The sequence below is a fragment of the Astatotilapia calliptera genome, chromosome 7 (assembly GCF_900246225.1).
Source record: "Astatotilapia calliptera chromosome 7, fAstCal1.2, whole genome shotgun sequence".
Taxonomy (NCBI): Eukaryota; Metazoa; Chordata; class Actinopteri; order Cichliformes; family Cichlidae; genus Astatotilapia; species Astatotilapia calliptera.
Window position 1 is genome coordinate 35,600,894 of NC_039308.1, and position 21,927 is coordinate 35,622,820.

General features: G+C 41.4%; 1 protein-coding gene across 3 annotated transcripts in view; it reads right to left on the reverse strand.

Moving 5' to 3' along the window:
- shroom3 (shroom family member 3) overlaps positions 1–18,453 on the reverse strand; it is an 80,741-nt gene extending 62,288 nt beyond the window's left edge. For 2 of the 3 annotated variants that reach the window (XM_026174514.1, XM_026174513.1), the window contains exons 1-2: positions 17,868–18,453; positions 11,295–11,449 (exon numbers count right to left, since the gene is read on the reverse strand). In XM_026174514.1, the coding sequence (XP_026030299.1) occupies positions 11,295–11,449; positions 17,868–18,026 (314 nt within the window). In that variant the 5' untranslated portion in view covers positions 18,027–18,453. Of the gene's footprint in view, positions 1–7,053; positions 7,444–11,294; positions 11,450–17,867 lie in introns of those variants that run through there. The other variant, XM_026174515.1, reaches the window with a different exon arrangement.
- Positions 18,454–21,927: the final 3,474 nt, after the last annotated feature.

The window sequence follows — 21,927 nt, forward strand, 5'->3', positions numbered from 1 at the left end:
AATCAAACAAAAGTTTTGATTTAGACAATCATCAGTGTTTGTTAAATTCAGGGGAGCTCTGTTGTCAATGTAAGAAAAAAAAAAGTAAGTTAGGAACCATCACTCCACCCCGATCTCCTCCCTACATACACTTTCTCTGCTCTCATAAAACCAGCCCTTTCATCCCTCCGTGTGAAGTGACAATAAAGACATGCAGGACAAATAAACGCTATTAAAAACTAGAGGTACTGACGTAAATTACTGGACGTAAATTACTGGATCGGATATCGGAGAAAAAAAAAATGTAATCCAATCCATTAAATATCAAAAAAGCACCTCACAAAACTTGCGACATGGCGTAACTCTGCTCATAACCATAGCAGATCGCAGCAGTACGGGTCACGTGATAGAGCGGCTGTGTGTATTTGTAGCCTCGCTAGCAACCCGGCATTTCATCTCCGAGGAAGTTATCCCAGAGAGAAGTAAAGCAAGTGTGTAAGTTCATCTCTGAATGTTTGTAAAGCATTCCAGCGTTAAGCTTAACAACCGATATATGGAGCGACTGCCTCTTCTCTCTCCCTCCCTCTCCTGCTGTTACTTCAATCATGAAACTGATCAATGATCAGCTAATCGGCTTTTCTGTCGCGAGTCTGTCTCTCTTGTTTGTTTATCGCCCACTTCGCGCCAGAAAGAAGAAACCAGCGGCTGAACGACAGCAGCACGATAACCTTGATAAGCTGTTGTTAGAATTTATTTATTATTACTTTCTACACCAGGATCCTTTTCTAGGTAGCTGACGGCTGGTAACTGTGCAGGGGCGGATCTAGCAAAGTTTAGCCAGGGGGGCCGATAGGGCATGAACAGGGAAAAGGGGGCACAAAGACATACTTTTCTTTCTTATTGTCATTTTAAATGTCTAGCTTTTAATAAACAATTATCTGAATCTTACACCCAAAGTTTTAATCTGATGTAAAATGTATAGAAGTCTATTACTGTATATAGTAACTATTAAGTCCAATATACCCTAGTAAGCTATAGTACTTTTTCCTTTGGAAAGATACCATTTCAATCTGCAATTTTGCTGAAGAACGATGTTGAATCCATTTAATTATTCTTGAAAAATAATTGATTTCTGTGTATTTTTTCCCCCACACTGCATCAAATTATAGTTGATTACGTCAATTAAGCATCATGAGGAGGAGGGTGGGTGGTTCCCTAATTATTATTTTTTTGCTGGGAGCTTTAGAACCCTATTAGTTAGGTTGCTTAATATTTCTGCTAAGTTCTCTTTAAAATACCAGAATAGGAAGGATGAAGTAGGTTTAAGTTTATTAGATTGATCAGTATTGCTGAACTATGAAATATTTTGGGTGCAGTGTATTTTTTGCATGTAGGTATAACAGAATAGGTTTAGTGTTGTTGTTTTTTACTTGAGTATAAACTTATACAAAAAGCAGCAAGATATTAAAAAAACTGTTTTATTGATTAAAAAATACACTATATCGGATTCATATCGGTATCGGCAGATATCCAAATTTATGATATCGGTATCGGTATCGGACATAAAAAAGTGGTATTGTGCCATCTCTATTAAAAACACAACAAGCAAAAGGCTGTTGCAGATTTTATTATCTCGTGTTCTGGTTTATGTCCCTCCCAGAAGAGCAGGATTTTGTTTTTCTCCATCGGTTTTGAATTCAGTCTAAGAGACTCAATCAGCACGAAACAAAGCACATGCAAATATTACAGAGAACAACAGGAAGAGACTGTGGCCAAACCTGCTCAACAAAGCACCGACCAACTGCAGCGTATGCACCAAGGAAGACACTGCCAGAACAAACGCATACAGAAAATACACACTCATCCACACCGGTGCTGTCACTGATAACACTGAATCAGCTCTGATAGTATCAGGACTGAGAATCGAGCACCATGTTATCCCCCCGAATGGATTCTGCTGTGCAGCATAAAGGCCCTTTCACAACGGACGCGGCATGCGCTGCGCTCACCGCTAACTCAGAGCGAAGGATGCAAAATTAGTTGCGCTGGCCGCAGAGCTCTGTCATTATTTTGCGGCACCTCTGTGTATACTAGATGCGCCTGCTTCTTGTCGTTTCAAAAGATGTACATCTCTGGCTTTATATCCTCTACAAGAGTTTGTGTTGAATTTTGTTCAAATGTTCAATAAAAACATATCACGTATCACTCATTCAGAACGAAGAAAGCTTTATAACTATCCCGACTAGTGAAGAGTGTTTCATTTCCACAACACTGCTGTCCCCCTGATGTCCACAGATCTGTTGAAAAGGCTCTGGAGGTCCCTGTATAAGCACGTAAGCCTGTGACAAAGAAAATCACCGAACTCAGACACGCACAGACTGTTTTCCTGTGTGGTGATGAAGGAAAACGCTGGCACGTGAAAGGGCATTTACCCTTCCAGGTCCTGAAGCTCAGTAAAACGCCCCTCCGACAGCCAAACGCATCTGTTCTCAGATTGGACTGTTACATTTGTGATTGACATTAGATCGACCAATCAGCTGAAAGGAAGAAAAATCTGGTCAAATTCGTTCTTGCAAGTTGAAACTCACACACAAGCGAGGGAACTTGAGCGCATAGTTTTACAAAGAGTTTTTCGCTTTGTATCTGTAACCAGAACTTAACAAAAAATAAATAAATTGTAACTTGTGTAAATATTTTTTACAAACACACAAACTTTCATCGATAGATGCACAAACATAAAATTTTCAGATTTCTGGTTTACAAGGTTACAAAACTCAGTTCACAACTACGCATTTGATTTACGAGTACAGAATATTTATGACCACAATTTGAGTCCACAGGAAACTGCAGAAACTATTGGATGTGAAGACATGTACAAAAAGTGGAAAAGCTTAATAGACAAAAGAAGAAAAGAATAAAGCAAAAGGCCACAACAAAAAGCGGGGACCCAGCGGGGGGAAAAGTTCCAGGTTTTTATTGTTTCTGTCGTGGCTGCCAATGTGTACAAAACACTACGACACAACCACAAGGTAATTAACACCATCAACTAGCATGAATGCTGGCAACAGTGTTGACCACTTACAAGGGTCACATCGCAGGCTCTACAAAGACTTACCGCAGAGGTAAATCAGCCGTGAAGTCTAAACCTCAGAAAGACAGGCCTGACGGTCTAAGGCTATGAACCAAAAAACTGTGGTTGGGTTAAAATACACTAAACTAAAGCCCTTCATGTAGACTGGCAGCGTGAGACAAGCAGGTGGGACAGATGCCGAATCAGCAAGGCCCAGGCAGTATTTGTAAGGTCTGGCCTTACAAATCTGGCCTTAATAATAAGCAGCATTAAGTTGTGGCAGCAGATCTTGAGAAGGAGATGGGGGCAGCTCAGTTATACCATGAGAAAGCCAACAACCAACATTACAATACAGGCTCTGACCTGGAACCCACAAGGAGAAATAACAAAGGAGACGACCACAAAGTACCTGGAGTCACAAAGACGTTGCAGACATTAAAGCAACAGGACGGACAGTAAAGGCGGCTCAGGACAGACACAGCACTGCTGGGTCGTTGTCCAAGAGTACCCAACTGTCTAACAAGAGTAACCATGCATGTTAATGCTAAGGACGGCTTCATCATTAACACTGCAGCAAAAGGAAAAATCATGAGTGATCATGATTCTTCCTCTGGCCAATGCAGAGAACAACTTCATTCATATCTATCTATCTATCTATCTATCTATCTATCTATCTATCTATCTATCTATCTATGTTAGTTATCTTATAAAAGAGACTTTAAGGACATTGCAGTTTGTTATATTTAGCTTTAACTGTAATTTAAAATATCAGCTATGTAATCAGTTCCTTTAAAAGTACTCGAATCTATTAAGTCTGTGTTTCTCTGATGTTTTCTGGCAGACAATGATGGAAAATATGCTCAACTTTATGCCAAGAAAAAAAAATCATCACAGAGCTGCTACTAGGCTGTAGATTATTAATCCTGTTGGAGAAGCACAGATTTGGCATTTTCCTGAATTTTCCACAGAGTAAAGATTATTTTAGGAAAAGCAGCCATAGAAAAAGACACACCTGCAGTGGCCTTGACATTGTAGCATCCAGCAGGAATGCAACTAAACAGTGACTAGAGTTTTTTTCCCCCTTTCTGAAAAAGCCCTGAACATGATCGATGCACTTCACCCAGCAAGCGCCTCCTATATGCACTCTGTGTTTTTTTTGGTTTTTTGCCTAAGGGGAAATAAAAGCTTTTCCTCATGTGTAATGTAACACTGCTTAAGTGCACGCCGCTGCTTACTGGAGATTAGAAGACAAAACGCAGGTACAGCAGCTGCAAGACGTAAGGGGAGTAGTAGTAAAGGTAATACAGGTAACACACACACATAAACACACACAGCAGGGGTAAGCCCCGATAATATTACCTTACTCATGAGGAAAGCAAGTGTCAGGTATCAATTAAAAGAAGAACAAAAAAGATCTACACACTCGCTACACACATGCTCCACTGTGGATGCACACGCACGCACACGCACAATAAGGAAGTTCATTAAGAAAAAACCTTTGAGTGGCCAGTGTCACAACCTTCACAACCCACAACCCAAAGTTGCTTGTCCAATCCAAACTCAATCCAAGAGCAGAACAAGCTCCTCTGGGTTTAATGTGTGGAGACATTAAACTTCCTGGGAAGCTAAACTAGCTCCTTTTCTACACAAAACTATAAAGGAAAATGACAAAAATGACACAAGGCTAAGAATTTTTACAGTGTCTATGTGTCAAATACACAATAGGAGTCAAGCGAGCTCAGCATAAAGACTGGAATTAGGGGGACGTTAAGAAAATCAACTTAATTAACAGACAAATTGTCACGTATTCAGCCAAACGTCCATTTTTTAAATAGAGTCTACTAGAGGTACACGCTGGCACTATGTCTCGACAAACACCAACATATTCACCCGCTCAGCACATTGGTGCAGTTCGTTTCCCAGCAACCCAGTGGTGATGACAAGACTCTGTGATGTCACTAGACCCATCTGTTGTTTGCTGAGAAATACTTGAAGTACCTCCCTCTGAGAAGCGCTACATGTGGCAGTTTCGTACGGCCTGGACCCAGCTCGCATTCAGTCTGATCTACATCAGTTTGCATCCAGGGGCCCAACATAGAGGAGGACCCTCACGTGTAAACGAAACTGTAGAAAACAAATCTTAACAAAAACAGCCCAGTCACCACAATGCACCATTTCACTGGTATATTCAAACAAACCTGTTAAGATTAGCCCTTTTTTCTTTCATGTATATCTATACTGTTGCATTGATGGCTGTTCATATTAGGCATGGTCAAAGATTCAGTTAATAACATCAGCATATATGCAAGTGATCCCATTTAGAAGCAATTCCTGCCACTCTAGACAGTGATTCTGACACCAAAATGAATATTTTGATGAATAAGGAGAGAGTCAACTCCCCCAAATCTGTAATCACCAGTAAAATGTGACAGAAAAATGCTTAAAAATCGATGACTTTGACTTATATCCCTGCAGGTTATACTTCTATATGCGTAATTTAAGAGAATCCAGAGTTCTGAGTCAGCAACCAATGACCTTAACAATAATCCGTAAGTTTTTAGACATAGAAGTTAAGCTTTTGGAAAGACTGTGGATCTTCTGCAAAACTACCACTAGATTCCTTCTAACATTATCTCTCATCTACTGTTTGTGGAAATTTACAAGAAGAAAAGCTGTTGAATAAACTGTTGCATGTATGCAACAGTTCACACAGCTCAGGAAGAAACAGAGAATACATCGCACTGACTGAGAGACCAGAGAGACAAACACTCCAGTTGGTTGTTGGTAATGTTCACATAATCGAATGTCACTATCTGCATGAACCAAGACAAAAAACAAAACAAAACAATAAAGCAAAAAGAATATTTGGAGACAAGTCCCAAGTGCTACTAGTGTCAACCATGGCAACTTGCTAGCAACCAAAGCAATTGTCACCAAGCAGTCAGGAAATTCTTCCAGAGGTCACCAACTGGTCTCAAAGCCTGCATAAATGAGGCCTCAGCAACTGATTTCATAGCAATTACCTCTGGCAACCACTTGCTAACTGTTGCTAAATAGTTTTCCCTATTGATCAGTGGTTGCCAACGAGTCTCTAGGCCTCACGAAGGCCTACGTGTGAACAAAAAAAGAACATAAAACAGGAACTGACAAATACAACACAGGTGAGGCTGTCCCAAGAAAACTACCAAGTGAAGAACCAATGAATAGAAAATAAAACAGGAAATAACCGAACAGACACTTCACATCATGACAAAAAGATTTTTCTCAAAGATCTCTACTCACGATTCTTTACTTGCCCGTATTACCCACATCTGGATTCCAGGTACTCTCTAATAATTTAACTACAACTTTCACCACTAGGGGCAACATTTTACTAGCAAGATGTCTATGGATGTTTGCTGCTGTTTAACATTCATTATCTCTTTTTAGCCCCACCCATTTGACTCGCTGCACCATCTTGTGGTTCAAATTGGTATTGCACTAATGTGCAGTACAGCCCTGCTTTGACTTCAGGGGTTATCTCTTCGATACAACAAACATATTTTGCATAGGTAGCTTTCGATTGCTTTAGTTAGTATCAGCAGGTTTTAAACTATTTTTAAACACAACAATGTACAAGAAAGTACCTTTAATCTGAGAAATCTCCCAGAGCCAAAAAACATTCCACTGAAAACAAACACCCTCCAGGCATTTAAAGGCTTTTCAAGTTTCCAAGTACAATAATCTGGAATGGGCGTTACCTACTGAAGCCTGTCAGACTGAAAAACAATTAAGTGTTGTCTAATCATGTTCCCCAAAGCTTGGAGAACATGACACTATAACTAAGGAGTTAAACTACATGGATTTAAATTAAACCCTCATATGCTGGCTTTATATCACAATAGTCACATTGAAACTCTAAAGTTTGAAATGACATCAGCCATCTTTACTTAAATACAAATTTAACTTAAAGTCTGCTTCATTTGTTCTCACTACTTATAGAAAACACACTTACATACACTTACAGCTCTGACGGGCAGCTCCTCTGAAATTCTTCTGCTTTGTTTTCAGCTTGTTGTGAGTACACTAATGGCATGATTCCCTCTGAATGTCTGTGCTTCTGAGTGTGTGTTTGCGTGTGTGTCTCTCTTTGCTTTTGTGTCTCCAAGCCAATCAGGGCTCACCTGAAGGCACCAATCAGATCGAGCACAGTCAGGTATGGAGGAGAGAAAGTCGTAAGGAGAGACAAAGAAGGCGTGGTCTGACAGGTGCGTTTGGTGTCGACATCATGCGCCTTTTGTCTGACTGACACCAAGGATGGAAGACACACACACACAATACCAACAATAAAAGCAGCTAATACCCGCTAAAGTCACACACATAGTTTTATAATGCCTTCCGGATAAAGGACACGCATACACACAAACAGAGACTTTGGTCTTCTGCGGTAATAACCATCAGTTCAGCTCAATAAATCTTTATTACCCCACCGAGAGGCTGTTGCTTTGCAGCTGGAGACGATGGAGGAGCTGCAGGAGGAGGTGATGAATGCTTCTCCCAAAACAAGACAAACCCTAATCCTAGTGTTAGGCTGAGAAAGAATACACATTCAAACTTTTCTTTCCTTGGATCAACATTACGGGAAGTAACACAAAGAAAGAAACCTACACAAGTCATGGCAAAAGGTAAAGGTGAAAAGTACCAACCCCCCCCCCCTCCCCCGAAAAACGTGTCCAAAATCTGCAGTTCCTCTAATGTCCACTTGAGGCTGACTCAAGGTAGGCTTCACCTGCTCTGATGAAAATCACTTTAGTAGGTTTTTCAGTAAAGTTTAAGGTGCTAGACCATTTTTTATGGGATTATCATTCAATCCCTTGTCTCTAAATATGGTCACTAATGGTTCCAGAAACCTGGCAGCAGCCAGAAGGCCGGTGTTGAGGCTTCAAAACTGGTTGGCATCACAGTAATCCAAGTAACTGGACTGGATTTCTGGACTGTGTTTTAATGCAATTATATGAAAAATATTATAGCTTTGTGTCATATAACACCGTTAGCAGCTATGTGTCTGTTTTGCCAGCTTGCTAACTAAACTTCCCAGTAGTTAGATGATAACCACCATTTTGTGGTGATAATGTTGAGGCTTCAAAACAGAGACTCCCATAAGACAGAAAAGTTCTAAAATGATACAGCTCCTTCAGACTTTATTACATTATTAGACTAAAACTCCTGACACCTGCAGAACCAGCGAACTTTAACACTTCTCAGGCCTATAGCCAGAACAGCCAAGACTCAGGTGGGTCCATCTGACGTAAACGCACAGTCCCAGCCTTTTATCTATTTTTGATTTGTGTTTCTGGGCATGACTTTTTTGCATCTCTGGATGACATTTTTCTTCTGTTTGAGCTCAGATGTACTGATTTGTGTCCACATATAAAGGTTGAAGGGAGTGATGGTGGAGGGGTCATATCAGAGACCCAAGTTTGGCTCTGTTTGGTTGCTGCGGCTGCCTAGATAACCCTCTAATGTATTTAGTACCCTGTCATGTGTCAATCACCAGTCTCATCGGTAGCTCCTGTTGCATTAAAGTTAAGAAAAACCTTTTTGGGCCTGCTGATTTAGCATTCCCAGTGTGGGAAGGGTTGCCTATAGTTGTTTAAAGTCACTGAAGTCCATTGATTCGTAAGAATGACTTTGGTTTGGTTTGGAACAGATCATAGTCTGGGTAAAAGTAGAACAGTCAAAACTTGTTTTACACTTTCTTGCTTTCTGTGGACAAAATACAAGCTGCAAACATGAATATGCTTCGAGCCAAAGCAGAGCACTTTCAGAGCTGTGCTCGTGAAAAAAACGTGACAAATTGTGTCTGTGGTATCAAATGGATTGCTGGGCTGATCCATGACACTAAAAAGCATCTAAAAAAAAAAAAAAACCGCTGACTGCACATCAACATGCAAACCAGGGTCCAATGTTCAAACCTTCTAGTTTGCCTCCGTACAGCCCCATCACAATAGAGTAGAGCAGAACAGAATCGAATAAGGACTAGAAATGAAATGTTGAACCTGTGCAGTGTCCAACTTTTACAGTTTCAGATCCAAACAGGAAGAAAATCAGACCAAAACACACACACAGCCTTCCCTTGTCACCACGCCTTCCACAGTCCTGTGTGTGTGTCTTTACACCTGTCCCACAGAGTGTGTGTGTGTGTGTCTAAAGTCTAAAGTCCTGCATTGTGTTTGGCGTCTCACGCGTCTTCCAGTAAACAGAAGTTGCAGTAGCGACAGTGGCCTCGCTCACAGTCACACCCCAAACCCAAACACATACCTGGCAGTGCATCAACCTCAACACTGATGCTGGGTGGCACGACACGCCCTCTGCTGAGGTCTCCTGCTCCTTATTTTACGATTAAATGGGTGATTGTTGTTTGCTTCTTAGCAGTCTTATGTTTTAATACAGCCTAACCTCAAAACCGACTTAGCTTTAAAACGCTGGACAAAGTCTGAACATCAGCGCTAATCACACAATGAGTGCTGAAGTTGGCACCCGGGCATGTCAGAGGTCATAAATGGGTCTAATCAGCATGTGATCCTGGTCTGATGAACCTTTAACCGGATGTGAAGAAGTGTTTGATGCCTTCAGGAGATTGTAGAAGCTTCACCTACAGGACCCAGGAACAGGCTAGTTTAACCACTCCAGTACTGTCATAGCTTCAAATGCGTCACTCTGATACATATTTGAAACAAGACTCCTTAAGAAAACAAACTGCAATTTCAACAAGACTTCTGTTTTCCCACATCTGCTCAGTACACTGCTTCTCCTTTTCATTAAATGTTTATGTCATATCTTTATGATCTAAAAATCTAGAGCTCTAGAAGTAATCCAAAAACAAATTTCTATATATTTTCCCTACTTTACGGTCATACAGGTATCACAACAACGGGAGTACGCTGAGCCTCAGGTTCAGCTCAGATTTGGAGCCAGATGTGTTGCACCAGCCCAAACTGGATTCAGGCATAAAAAAAAAGTACTGTCAGGTATTTAAAAAGAGAACCCAGTGACAGGATTGCCTGTGAGAGAAGGGAACCTTTTGCAACTGACTCTGTTGCATATTTCTGGAGGTGCAAAATACCCCAACCATATTTAAATGTGGTTGAATCGATTTATCTTCATTTGGCATGTCAAAAACATGAAATGATGACATTTGTTTCCCAAATAAGAACAAATAGAATAAACAGAATAAACCTTAGCGGTCAACATAATTATAACATGCAGTTTACTGCTAAATATGTCAATATTTAACGTCAAAGAAAACAAGCATGTCTTATTTTTGTGCTTGATATTTGAATGAGCTTGCAGACCCTCATGTTGAGAAAATGGGGCAACTTTTATACATTGCCCATAAAAATAACCACACCTATGAGAGCTATTTAAGGTGTGCGCTCACGTGCTATTTTGCCCTTTTGTTTGGCCCTTGGTTTGGTAGTTAGGTGAGTCTTTCATCCTCATTTTGGTTTGAGTATAAGAATGTTGTAATTAAGCTTCCTGAAGTTTGCACTCTGGAGGTGTATGGAAGCAAAATGACAAAATGTGTCCTTGGCCAATAACTTATGAACCTCACTGTAAGTGTAATACAACATAATACAACATAATAAATAATCAGCACGACATGAATGACGGCTCCTAGAACACAGGCTGCACTTTGGGCTAAAATCCTATCCCCAAATCAAACTGTGTGCTGGGCACGCTGGACTCAGCTGTTACTCCCAAAACATCTATACCGGACATCCAGTAATATCATTAAAGTGAATTCTATTAATCGCTGACATGGTGACAGCCTTTAATAACACACAGTCAACTGAGTCAAATCCCCAGCCAGTCTGTGCTTGTCTGAACTGTTATTATCATAGATAATAATTAATTATTTAGGGTAAAAGTCTAGACGTGGGCAACAGATTGCGCTCACTCCAACCTTGTACTACACTGTTGGTCACTCATTCCAGATTTTCTTTAATTTAATAAACTACTGCACTGAAAACTCACAGCTGAAACCAAGTGCTGGAATAAAACCAACATTTACAGCAAGTAAAGCTACACTCCAAACACACTCACCCACCGCCTGCTGGGATTATCAGGTTTCAGGCTGTTGCTAGAAAGAGAAATATCCACCCTGCGTGCTTGCAGAAAGCTCTGAGTCGGTCTCAGAAACAGACGTTTGTGGTCCGTTTGCCTCAGTTTTGTTGGTTTGAGCTTTAACAACTGGCGTGTGTACCTGCGGACGGTGAGATGCAGAGTCTTGTACGATCCTTTTATCAGAGCGACGGCCTCCTGACGGTACCCGGTCAGCTCAATGTCGTTGATGATGACAATCTCATCGCCCACCCGCAGAGGCTGCTCCAAACTGTCCGCCTTGCCGCCCTCCTCGACCTGTACAAACAAACACACAACATCAGCTAATGCAGTCCAAACATGCGGCTGCAAAGTGTGAGTTCCTAGCACCCGAGTTTGTGGGGCAGCAGCTCGTTACGCAAGGCTGCTCCTGGTACTGACCTCCAAATGAAAGGTCTGAGAGCTGAAAGGGGCCAAGGTTTAAGAGGTTTGTAAGATCCAAGACCTTGAACTTCGACTGGTGTCTGTGCTGAGTTAGGCTGAACATACAAAATGATGAAACATGTTGGGCTACACTTCCTCTGGCAGCTGCTATCAGGCCGTCTATTGTTCTGGCAGGACTCGCTCCCGTGTGTGTGTGTGTGTGTGTGTGTGTGTGTGTGTGTGTGTGTGTGTGTGTGTGTGTGTGTGTGTGTGTGTGTGTGTTATGGACAGGGTCACTGCAGGGAAGAGCAGGAGGTCTTGGGTGTTTGTGATCCTTACATCCTGTATGTCTCTCAATTCTTCATAGGTTTCCTTCCTCTAGACGTCAGAGTTCTCATAGTTTTGTCATTTCTAATCAGTTTTTATTCCTATTTCATTTGTTTTGCTTTTATTTCCTTAAGACGGAAATATTCTAAAATGATCCTAAACTAGTCTAAAATAATAAAGTACTTATATTTAGAAGGGAATCAGCACTAATGACACAAAAACAGATTAGATGAGTGTTAACAGGAAATGCTGTTGTTGAGGTTCTTTTTGTAAGTGAAGTTTGGTTGAGTCTCTGAATGAAGCATCAGTGTTTTAATCCTCTCAGTCTGAGTGCTGCATACTGGAAACTGCATACGTGTTTGGAAAGCCTGACAGGGGTAGCAGTAAGCAGGGGAAGAACTTGGCATTTTACCAGCTGCATACAATACATTTTTCATGTCATAGCACACTGAAGTAAACCTTCACTTTAATTACAGCACAAATCAAAATCAGAGCAAACCCAAATGTGACTCGAATGTCTCTGATCACTCCCACACGCTCCTTCTCTAACACACACACACATACACACACACTGTAAATATCAGTGTGACCCTGCTACTTTATCATTGCTGACAGTGATGACCCTTAGCAGCCTGTCACTGTGTGTGCATCAGTATCACAGCACACGACTGCCTGTTTATCAGTGTGTGTGTGTGTTTCCTCTTAAAGTCACATCATCTTGTTCAGCACAAGATAAACTCAATCAAATCCTGAGCTGCTCATCAACATATTTCTGGACAAGCGTCATCTGGTCAAAGTGCACTGATTGATTAGAAGTAGTGCACAGTTACAGAGGACGAGCGTTCTGGTACTGAAAGCTTCTGAAAGTTTCCCTTTGTTATCCTATAGGTACACGGTGCATGTGGTGATCAGGAAGAGAACTGGGTTTGCCTAAATGTAATCTTAAAACCCCTGCTTGTCATCTGAAGACCATTTTGATTTTTATTAGCTGCATTTCTAAACTTTAGGTGATACACGGAACAGGAAACAGGCACCGGTCCACTTGCTCCCGAGGCTAAAACCAGCAGTGTAACTAGTGAGTTCCCAGATGGGAAAGATGCATTATTGATAAGATAAGATGCCTTATTGTCCTGTTGATTCCTGTTTTAGATCGTAATAAGTAAGCATTAGAGATGTCACAGCAACATTTACTATAACATTTGGATATCAGGCATGAAGTGAGCAGCAGTAGACATTTTTTAGAGCCTAAACTCAGCAGAGTTGTTTTGGAAAACATATCTCATCAGTTTGGTCCTGTTGAGGCTGCTAAGCTTTGCACTTGGAAAGGTCAGATTAACCACGATGGGTAAAAAACACACGAGAATGACTCTGTTTGTTTTGCACATATTTTCCTGTGATCGACAAAAGTGTCTTGCTCTGTTCTGAAACAATAAACCCCACCCACCTGGGACTCTTTAAGTTTTAAAACCACTGCCAAAAATGTCTTGCAGGGAGTGTCTGAAGCTCTTCTGAATTACAACACGTGTTACTTCTCAACAAAAACATGATGCGTCTTCACCCACATGCTGCAACTGCAGCATCGGGAAAATACAAAGTTTTGATGAACATGTACCATCTGCGCTAGGCGACTTGAATCACCGACTCTGAGGAGATAAACATTAGTGCGCGGTTGCAGGTGTTTATCTAAACTAGTGCTGATTAACACAAAGGAGTAGTATCTAATGAGCGTTACTGATGTGAGGGAAAAGAAACATCCTCTCAGAGCTGTGAAGGAAAACTGTGTTAAAGCATTCCCGAGCTCTGCAGAACGATGCACATGCCTGCACTGTTTGCCTTTTTCAGGAATAAATATACCCAAATAAGGCCCACAGAATCACTCAGTAACTCCACGAGTGTGTGTGTGTGTCAGTGACTGTGGTATTCCAGCTGAAATTCATTATCCTGCAGACCGAGATATCTAAACAGAGTGGCTCAGCCCGCTCATACCGTGACTGAAACAACATACCTCCTCTAATCAATAAAGACTGTGTGATTTGGGAAAATATCCTCTGAGAGCGATGGGGGGCCTCGGCCAAGGAAAAGCACTCTCTCTCTAAACTAGAGCTGGACTCAGGTTCACTGCCTCTCTAGCTTGTGAAAACCTGAAGTTTCCATACTTTTGACCTCTCATTAGAGGTTAAAGATTAGGCATGTGCTCTTTATTTATTAATCTGAGGGATATTTAGAGGTGATTATAGCCAGTGTTTAAAAAAAAAGAACACAAATAAAACATCCTGAAGATATAATATGCTGACTTTTAGTTCCAGGATTAAAGGATACAGGAGTGTAATATAAACGGGTAAGCCAGTTCACTGTAATTGCATGAAGCTGGTGTACTCCCAAGAGACATATTTAAAAAGAATTATGAGGATATCCTGATGCTTTAACTCTAAAACACTGGATCCTACATTTACCACAGTGGGATACTACAACATCTATTCATCAAGGACTTCTCACCTCTTTATTCACATTTCCAGCTTTTAACACTGTGGTTCTGAAATAAATCAAATAGCCATCATTATGACATATTCGAGGTTATGTTCTCATGCTTCAAAACCGATACTGAACCTGTTTAAAAGAACCAGTGGACTAGTGTGACACTTAATACACACCATTAACTGGTGTGTATTTTGCTTGGCCACAACCAGCATAACCCTTTAGATTATAGATTATAATATATAAATCTTCAGCCCTGAGCTGGGTCTAAATGAGTCCACTGGTCTTTGCTTTTCTGGAAAATCTCAATATCATGTCATCTAGGTTGTTTTGTTCAACAGCTGCGAGACTGGTGAAAACACTGTGAGTGTAAAGGAGGCTTATCAGCAGATTAGAATTGACGGTAAAAACACATCTTTGCATCACCAGATTAATACATGCATATTCCTGTGATTCACTGGGTGGTTTTTAAAAGTTATATGGCTTAAAAACTGGGACATATGAAACACATCCGACCAGCAATCATCAAAACAGGCTGTAAATAAAAGAATCAGTGAAAACATGGCACTTTCAAATGATCTCAAACCAAAACGCTGAACATAACCTGCATTTGACCAAGTTATGTGTTCAGCCTGTTACCATGGTGAATTAGCCAGGTAAAAAAAAAGAGCAACTTTCATGACACAGAAAACTCTGACTATTACCTTGACACAGATTGCCAAAAATGTAATATCCTTTTGGAGTACAGGCCTCAGATTTTGCTTAAGGTTAGCAACCAAAGTGCAGTTAGCCAGTTTATCAAATTATCCAGGCAGGTTTGTGACCTTAATGGCAAGTTTGGTTGAATTGCCCGACTTATTCTTTCAAAACAGTATTTTGTGTAAGCTAGGTAGCTTGTTAGCTACCTTTAGCTCAAACAAAGCTAGCTTTGATCCTAAAAGTGCACTTAAAATGTTTGAGTCTTTTATAAAAAACAAAGTTTTAAATTAAATCATAATAATAAATTTTCAATAAATAGCATTTTAAAAGATGCACAACGCAAAACTAAATAAAGCCCTGGATCTTTTTCAGGTTGAGTAAACATTTCAGTCCCAGCAAAGACTTTGTTCACCTTTACACTGATGGTGTAACTCTGGCACACACACAGGTCATGAGACCTTCAGATTAAAACTCATTAAGTTTTAATCTGAAGGTTTAACTTTCCTAGAGCCATCGCTGTGACCTCTGACCCCAGTTCAGCACAGCGTTGATACAAAACAAGCAAAGTGTGCCAGGTCTCTTTTACGGTTGGTTGGCGGCAAAAAGAAGAGAATGAGTGAGACACACAAACAGAAAAGGAGACAGGACATAAAGAGAGACGCAAAAAAACTGAAGCGCGACATCATGCTGGTGTTGGGGTCAAACATGGAGAACTGTGCTAACGCCAGCCAAAGTACAGCACAAAATAAAAGCATGATTGTATTCAAAAGCAACCAGGAAAACACATTATTCACATTCTTGTCCTATTTTACAGTGTTTGGCCTCCATCCCAGAATAACCTTCACAGAAAGACACACACACACACACACGCACGCACGTACCAGCCTGGCGATTTGCATTTTAATAAAATGAGGCCAGGATGGTGGCTGTAAGGATGGAAGTGGTCATCTACTAATGATGATATCAAAGGTTTTGGGCTTTTTTCTTGGCTTTAAAAAGAAGAAGAATTAAAAATCCATCACAGATTTCACTGACTCTTTGGCCAAAGTGTGGCTCAAACCTACAGCTTTCATTGGGCCATATTTGATGGTGTTGACTCAGGCTGACTCAACTTACCCAGAGGTCCATCTTATATGAGCTAGAGGTCAAGTATGTTGTGATGTCTGGCTCACACAATACTAACCAGTGCCATAACTAAGCCATGACTGCCAAAAGTAGCCAAACTTGGGCCCATATTTCTCTGCCGTCTGGGATGATTCTGGGCAATGAAGCGGCTGGTAAAGAGTAACACTTTCATTACTGACATAGTTATAGGGGTTACTGATTATTGGCGCATCGAGTGATTTATTTATTTTGAATTTGTTTAAGGCAAAAAGCCTCAAAGACAGTGAAGCTTGAAAGCAAAGACTACATGTGAATGGATATAGTCACCAGTAAAGTCTTGATTTTGAAGCCTCAAGCCAAGTGTTTTCTTTCCTTTTCTGTTTTTTGCTCAGGTTTTCCCCAACACAGGTTGCACAAGTTTATTTTGCAATCCTTCTCATCTCATGTTTCATATACTCTCGCTGGTCAGGTTTCTGCTCTAGCAGCCGATGATGTCACTTTGCAGTTTCTAGTCTCGGTTCTGGGGGTCGGACAGACTTTAACTCCACTTCACAGACTGCAGCTGGGAGCAGGCAGCGGTTATTGTTCTGCAGCAGAGTTAAAAGCCCATCCAAGAGATGAGGAAGCTACTGAAGAGGCAGCTGATTATTGCTCCTGAATATATCGTTTTATCTGTTTGTTTATTTTATAAAAGCAAAACGCACATACGCGTGTCTGTACAAACATAATCATTCTCAGTCCATGAGAAAAACTGCCCACATGGCCTTCTTGATGTTTTGAAACCAGACACAATGAGTGAGATGTGGATCACACCATTTTATGAGCCTGTTACAGATGTATGTGTTTATTTTGTCCTGCCTCATCCTCCTTTCTGCCTTTAATGGGACCATAATTTATCAAATGAACATCATAATCTATTTAATAAAACTTAAAACGAGCAAATGAAACCATAAAATCATCAGTAAAGTGTGTATTCAGATCATAAATCATTCGAGAATTAGGCTCAATTACCCACAGACTTCTATACAAACCGACTTCAAACCAGAGTTGTCGCCCCCTGTTGGTCATTAGAAAAAGAAAATGCAGAATTAAAGCTCTTCCACATTGGCTTCATCTTCCAAACCTCTGTGGTGTCTTTTAAAGCCTGCCCCGTGCTAGGATGTAAAAATCAGAAGATCTCGGCCTCACCTCCATAGACATTGTCCTTCTGTTTCATGCAGCACATTAAATTAGAGGCAAGTGCTACTAAAAGGCCTGACTGCCCCTTTGAACTGCAATCTGTGTTGATCAGGTGTTCGCAACAACAACAACTTTAATAACTTTTCTGCATATATTTAAAATACATTTAAACTTCTGCCACTGATATGCTGTAGTTACAGATTAGATTTGTGCTGTGTGTTTTATTAGAATAGAATAGAATTCAACTTTATTGTCATTGCACATGCACAGGTACAGGGCAACGAATGTATTTTATGTATTTCTGTTTTATATTACTGTGAAGCACTTTGTGGTTTTTATCCTGTGAAATGTGCTATATAAATAAATTGATTTGATTTGATTTACAGTTTAGAAATAATAGTATTCACTGATTCATGCAAAATCAATCGATATGATTGGAATAATTATTCACTCTTTCCCTGTTTCCGGCTTTCCGTCATGCGCAGAACAGGTCACAAACACAGCAGGCCTCACACGTCCTGTCTCCTACCTTGGAGATGATGAGCGGCTCTCCGTGCTCCAGGCCACCCTGCAGGGTGAAGCCCCACGGCGCTCCTCCATGCAGCCGGGCCTCCACCAACACCCAGCCGCCTCCTTCTCCTCCACCGCCCGCCGCCTGCTGGAGCCCCGCCCGGCCACCGCTCTCCATGCCTGGCCAGGGGGAGCGCACACTCCCGGCTCCTATGTCCTCAGCCTGAGGAGGATAAAGTGGAGGTGGAGGGGGGACCGGTGTGAAGAAAACGAGCTGTCCTTCACGAGTGCATTGCCGTCATTCATTTATAACTCCTCGTTAAGAGCGAAGAGAGCAGGAGGTGTCCGTGCACAGAGTCGCGTTTCCTGCAAAGTGCATTCCTGGAGCGCGCAGAGCGGCGGTTCCTCCGCCGGAGAAACTCCTAAAAAACACCCCGTAGGAGTCTGAAAGGAGTCCTAAAAGTTTACGGAGAGGAGAAGGCCATCAAATTTCCACATGAACGAGAGGCAGCCCGAATCAGATCTGCTCAAACACAAATCCAAACCTACTCTCCCTCTCTCTCTCCCTCTCTCTCTCTCTTTCTGTGTCTCGTCCAAAAATCAGTTTAGCATCACAATAGGATTTACTGCGACTCACTGAGCGAGGAGAAAGGAAAGAGACAGGGGGAGGGGGGAGAGAGGGAGGGACAGGAGAGGTAGAAGAGGAAACAGAAACTCTGAGAGAAAGGAGAGAGTTTTAAAAAAGGTGTGAATTAAAAAAGGACACTGGGATAAAAAGCTGAGTGTTTCCTGTGTGTGTGTGTGTGTGTGTGTGTGTGTGTGTGTGTGTGTGTGTGTGTGTTGATGAGCAACAAGCCAATCCTTCGCAACTGAATCTGAATCCTTTCTATTCACACTGGAGCCAGATTACTGGATTTAAACTGGATTAAACTTCCTGGTGGATCAAATCGTTTACACGCTGAACAGTAAACTGACAAAAAGCCAGAATATAAGCTTAGTTTATTTATCCCCCAAAAGTTGGGGGATTCCTTTCTTAAAACACATTAAAAACATACCATACGGCTTAAAATACAAACAAAAATTAAGATAATCTATATTTTCTCCCCAAGTCTGTAAACTTCTTTGTTACAGCAGTTAAAAAAATTAAACACAACAGTGTAAGCGTAAGACAGAACAAATGTCCCAGCGAGGTATAAAACCAACATGGACTGAATGGACTTCTTATATAGTGCTTTTATACTTAAATGCTCAAATCTCACATTCACACATTCACACCAGCACTTTTGCTTAAGTGCTCTCTATCTAGCATTCACACTCCCATGGATGCTTTGGGTTCAATATCTCGCCAAAGGATACTTTGGCATGCAGACTGGAACAGCCAGGGATCAAACCACAAACCCTCTGATGACCTACTCTACCTCCTGAGCTACAAACACCCCTAAAATAAATACAATAAGGAAGGGGGGGACTTTAACAGAAACTTCACAAACTTGCAAAGTCATATATACTTCATTGGTATCACGATCACGGTTTTGTGTTTTGTGGATGATGTGGTGTTTTTTTTGGCTTCATTGAGTGGTATCCTCCAAGTCTGAGGTCATGGTTCTGAGCCAGCAAAGGGTGGTGTTCCCACTCTGAGTGGGGCAGAAGTTGCTGTCCCAAGTGGAGGAGCGTCTTTGTGTCTGTCCTTCTTCTTCTTGGGGTGTCTGCAGTGAAATGCGTTCTTTGCAGCTTTGTTGCAGTGAGTAGACAGCTGTTGATTTACTCGTCAGCATATATTCCTACCCTCATCTGTGACCACGAGCTGTGGATTGAAGTCGCAGAAGTCGCTTCTTCTAAAGGGTGCCTGGGTTTGGGACATAGAGGAGGTTGTTCACTAATCGGAAGGTTGCTTGGCTGTTCTAGTCTGCATGCCAACGTATCCAAGGTAGCTAACTCCAAATTGCTTTCATTCATCATAGTATGATGAATGTTAGCTAAAAAGAATCTGCACAAAGTAAATCAAGCCCTTATTATTTGGTTTACTGCTCTTTTTGAGCATTTTTTTTCTAATGAGCTAATTCAGTGGCTTGTGATACTAAAAATAACACATTTGAAACGTTTGAACGTCATTAGCAAAGTTGTTATGATGCCATAAATGTATCCTGTCAGTCCATGAAAGGGATTTCACAAAGACACTTTTGTGTTCCACATTTTGTTTTCTCTCACTTTTATTTGTTGATTACATTTTAATCACTAAAAAATTACAAATTTCAGTCACCTCTCACATCATTAACACCACATGTTGAAAAACGATGTATCCAACGTGTTTAAATGTGACGCCAAATGGTCCTTTATGTCCATATGTTTGTGAGTTGGTGGGTGGAGAGCTTTGGCTTGAGCTGGGTGTGTTAGCACTTAGGAATGCGGTTTCAGTGAATATCATCAAGTGTATCATCTAACAAAGGGTTAGAGGTTACAGGGTTACTATCGAGAGTAGAGAATGAAAAGGCTTCAGGTGACACAGTGACGTTTTTCACCTGAAGCTCAGCCTGCAGGTCAAACAGGTGGCAGGTGAGTCAGACACAGGTGTCAGTATGACTCTGTCCTGCTTCATTCGCAGGTAAATCTTTTAAATTCGAGGGTATTGGATACTATTTAGTGTTTGCATTGTACAAATACTGTGTAATACATTCAGGACAAACTCCACAGGAAGAGACTATCATCCAAACAGTTGTAGTTTCTGAGGCATGACAGATATATGGAAACTGAGGCCGGTGCTGAGGAGGCTGCAGTATGTTAAGAGATTGCCATCTAGTGGATGGCAAGAGATTTACAACCAAAAGGCTGTAAAATACCAGCGTCATTTGACCTTTTTTTCCCTTATCAATCTTGATAGTATGGATTGGGCATCCATCCATCCATTCGCTTCCGCTTATCCTTTTCAGGGTCGCAGGGGGTGCTAGAGCCTATCCCAGCTGTCATAAGGCGAGAGACGGGGTACACCCTGGACAGGTCGCCAGTCTGTATGGATCGGGCAAAATAACTGCCCATGAACTGAGAAAAGTCAAGCGTGCAGCTGCCAAGATGCCACTTGCCACCAGTTTGGCCATATTTCAGAGCTGCAACATCACTGGAGTGCCCAAAAGCACAAGGTGTGCAATACTCAGAGACATGGCCAAGGTAAGAAAGGCTGAAAGACGACCACCACTGAACAAGACACACAAGCTGAAACGTCAAGACTGGGCCAAGAAATATCTCAAGACTGATTTTTCTAAGGTTTTATGGACTGATGAAATGAGAGTGAGTCTTGATGGGCCAGATGGATGGGCCCGTGGCTGGATTGGTAAAGGGCAGAGAGCTCCAGTCCGACTCAGACGCCAGCAAGGTGGAGGTGGAGTACTGGTTTGGGCTGGTATCATCAAAGATGAGCTTGTGGGGCCTTTTCGGGTTGAGGATGGAGTCAAGCTCAACTCCCAGTCCTACTGCCAGTTTCTGGAAGACACCTTCTTCAAGCAGTGGTACAGGAAGAAGCCTGCATCCTTCAGGAAAAACATGATTTCCATGCAGGACAATGCTCCATCACACGCGTCCAAGTACTCCACAGCGTGGCTGGCAAGAAAGGGTATAAAAGAAGAAAAACTAATGACATGGCCACCTTGTTCACCTGATCTGAACCCCATTGAGAACCTGTGGTCCATCATCAAATGTGAGATTTACAAGGAGGGAAAACAGTACACCTCTCTGAACAGTGTCTGGGAGGCTGTGGTTGCTGCTGCACGCAATGTTGATGGTGAACAGATGAAAACACTGACAGAATCCATGGATGGCAGGCTTTTGAGTGTCCTTGCAAAGAAAGGTGGCTATATTGGTCGCTGATTTGTTTTTGTTTTGTTTTTGAATGTCAGAAATGTATATTTGTGAATGTGGAGATGTTATATTGGTTTCACTGGTAAAAATAAATAATTGAAATGGGTATATATTTGTTTTTTGTTAAGTTGCCTAATAATTATGCACAGTAATAGTCACCTGCACACAGATATCCCCCTAAAATAGCTAAAACTAAAAACAAACTAAAAACTACTTCCAAAAACACTCAG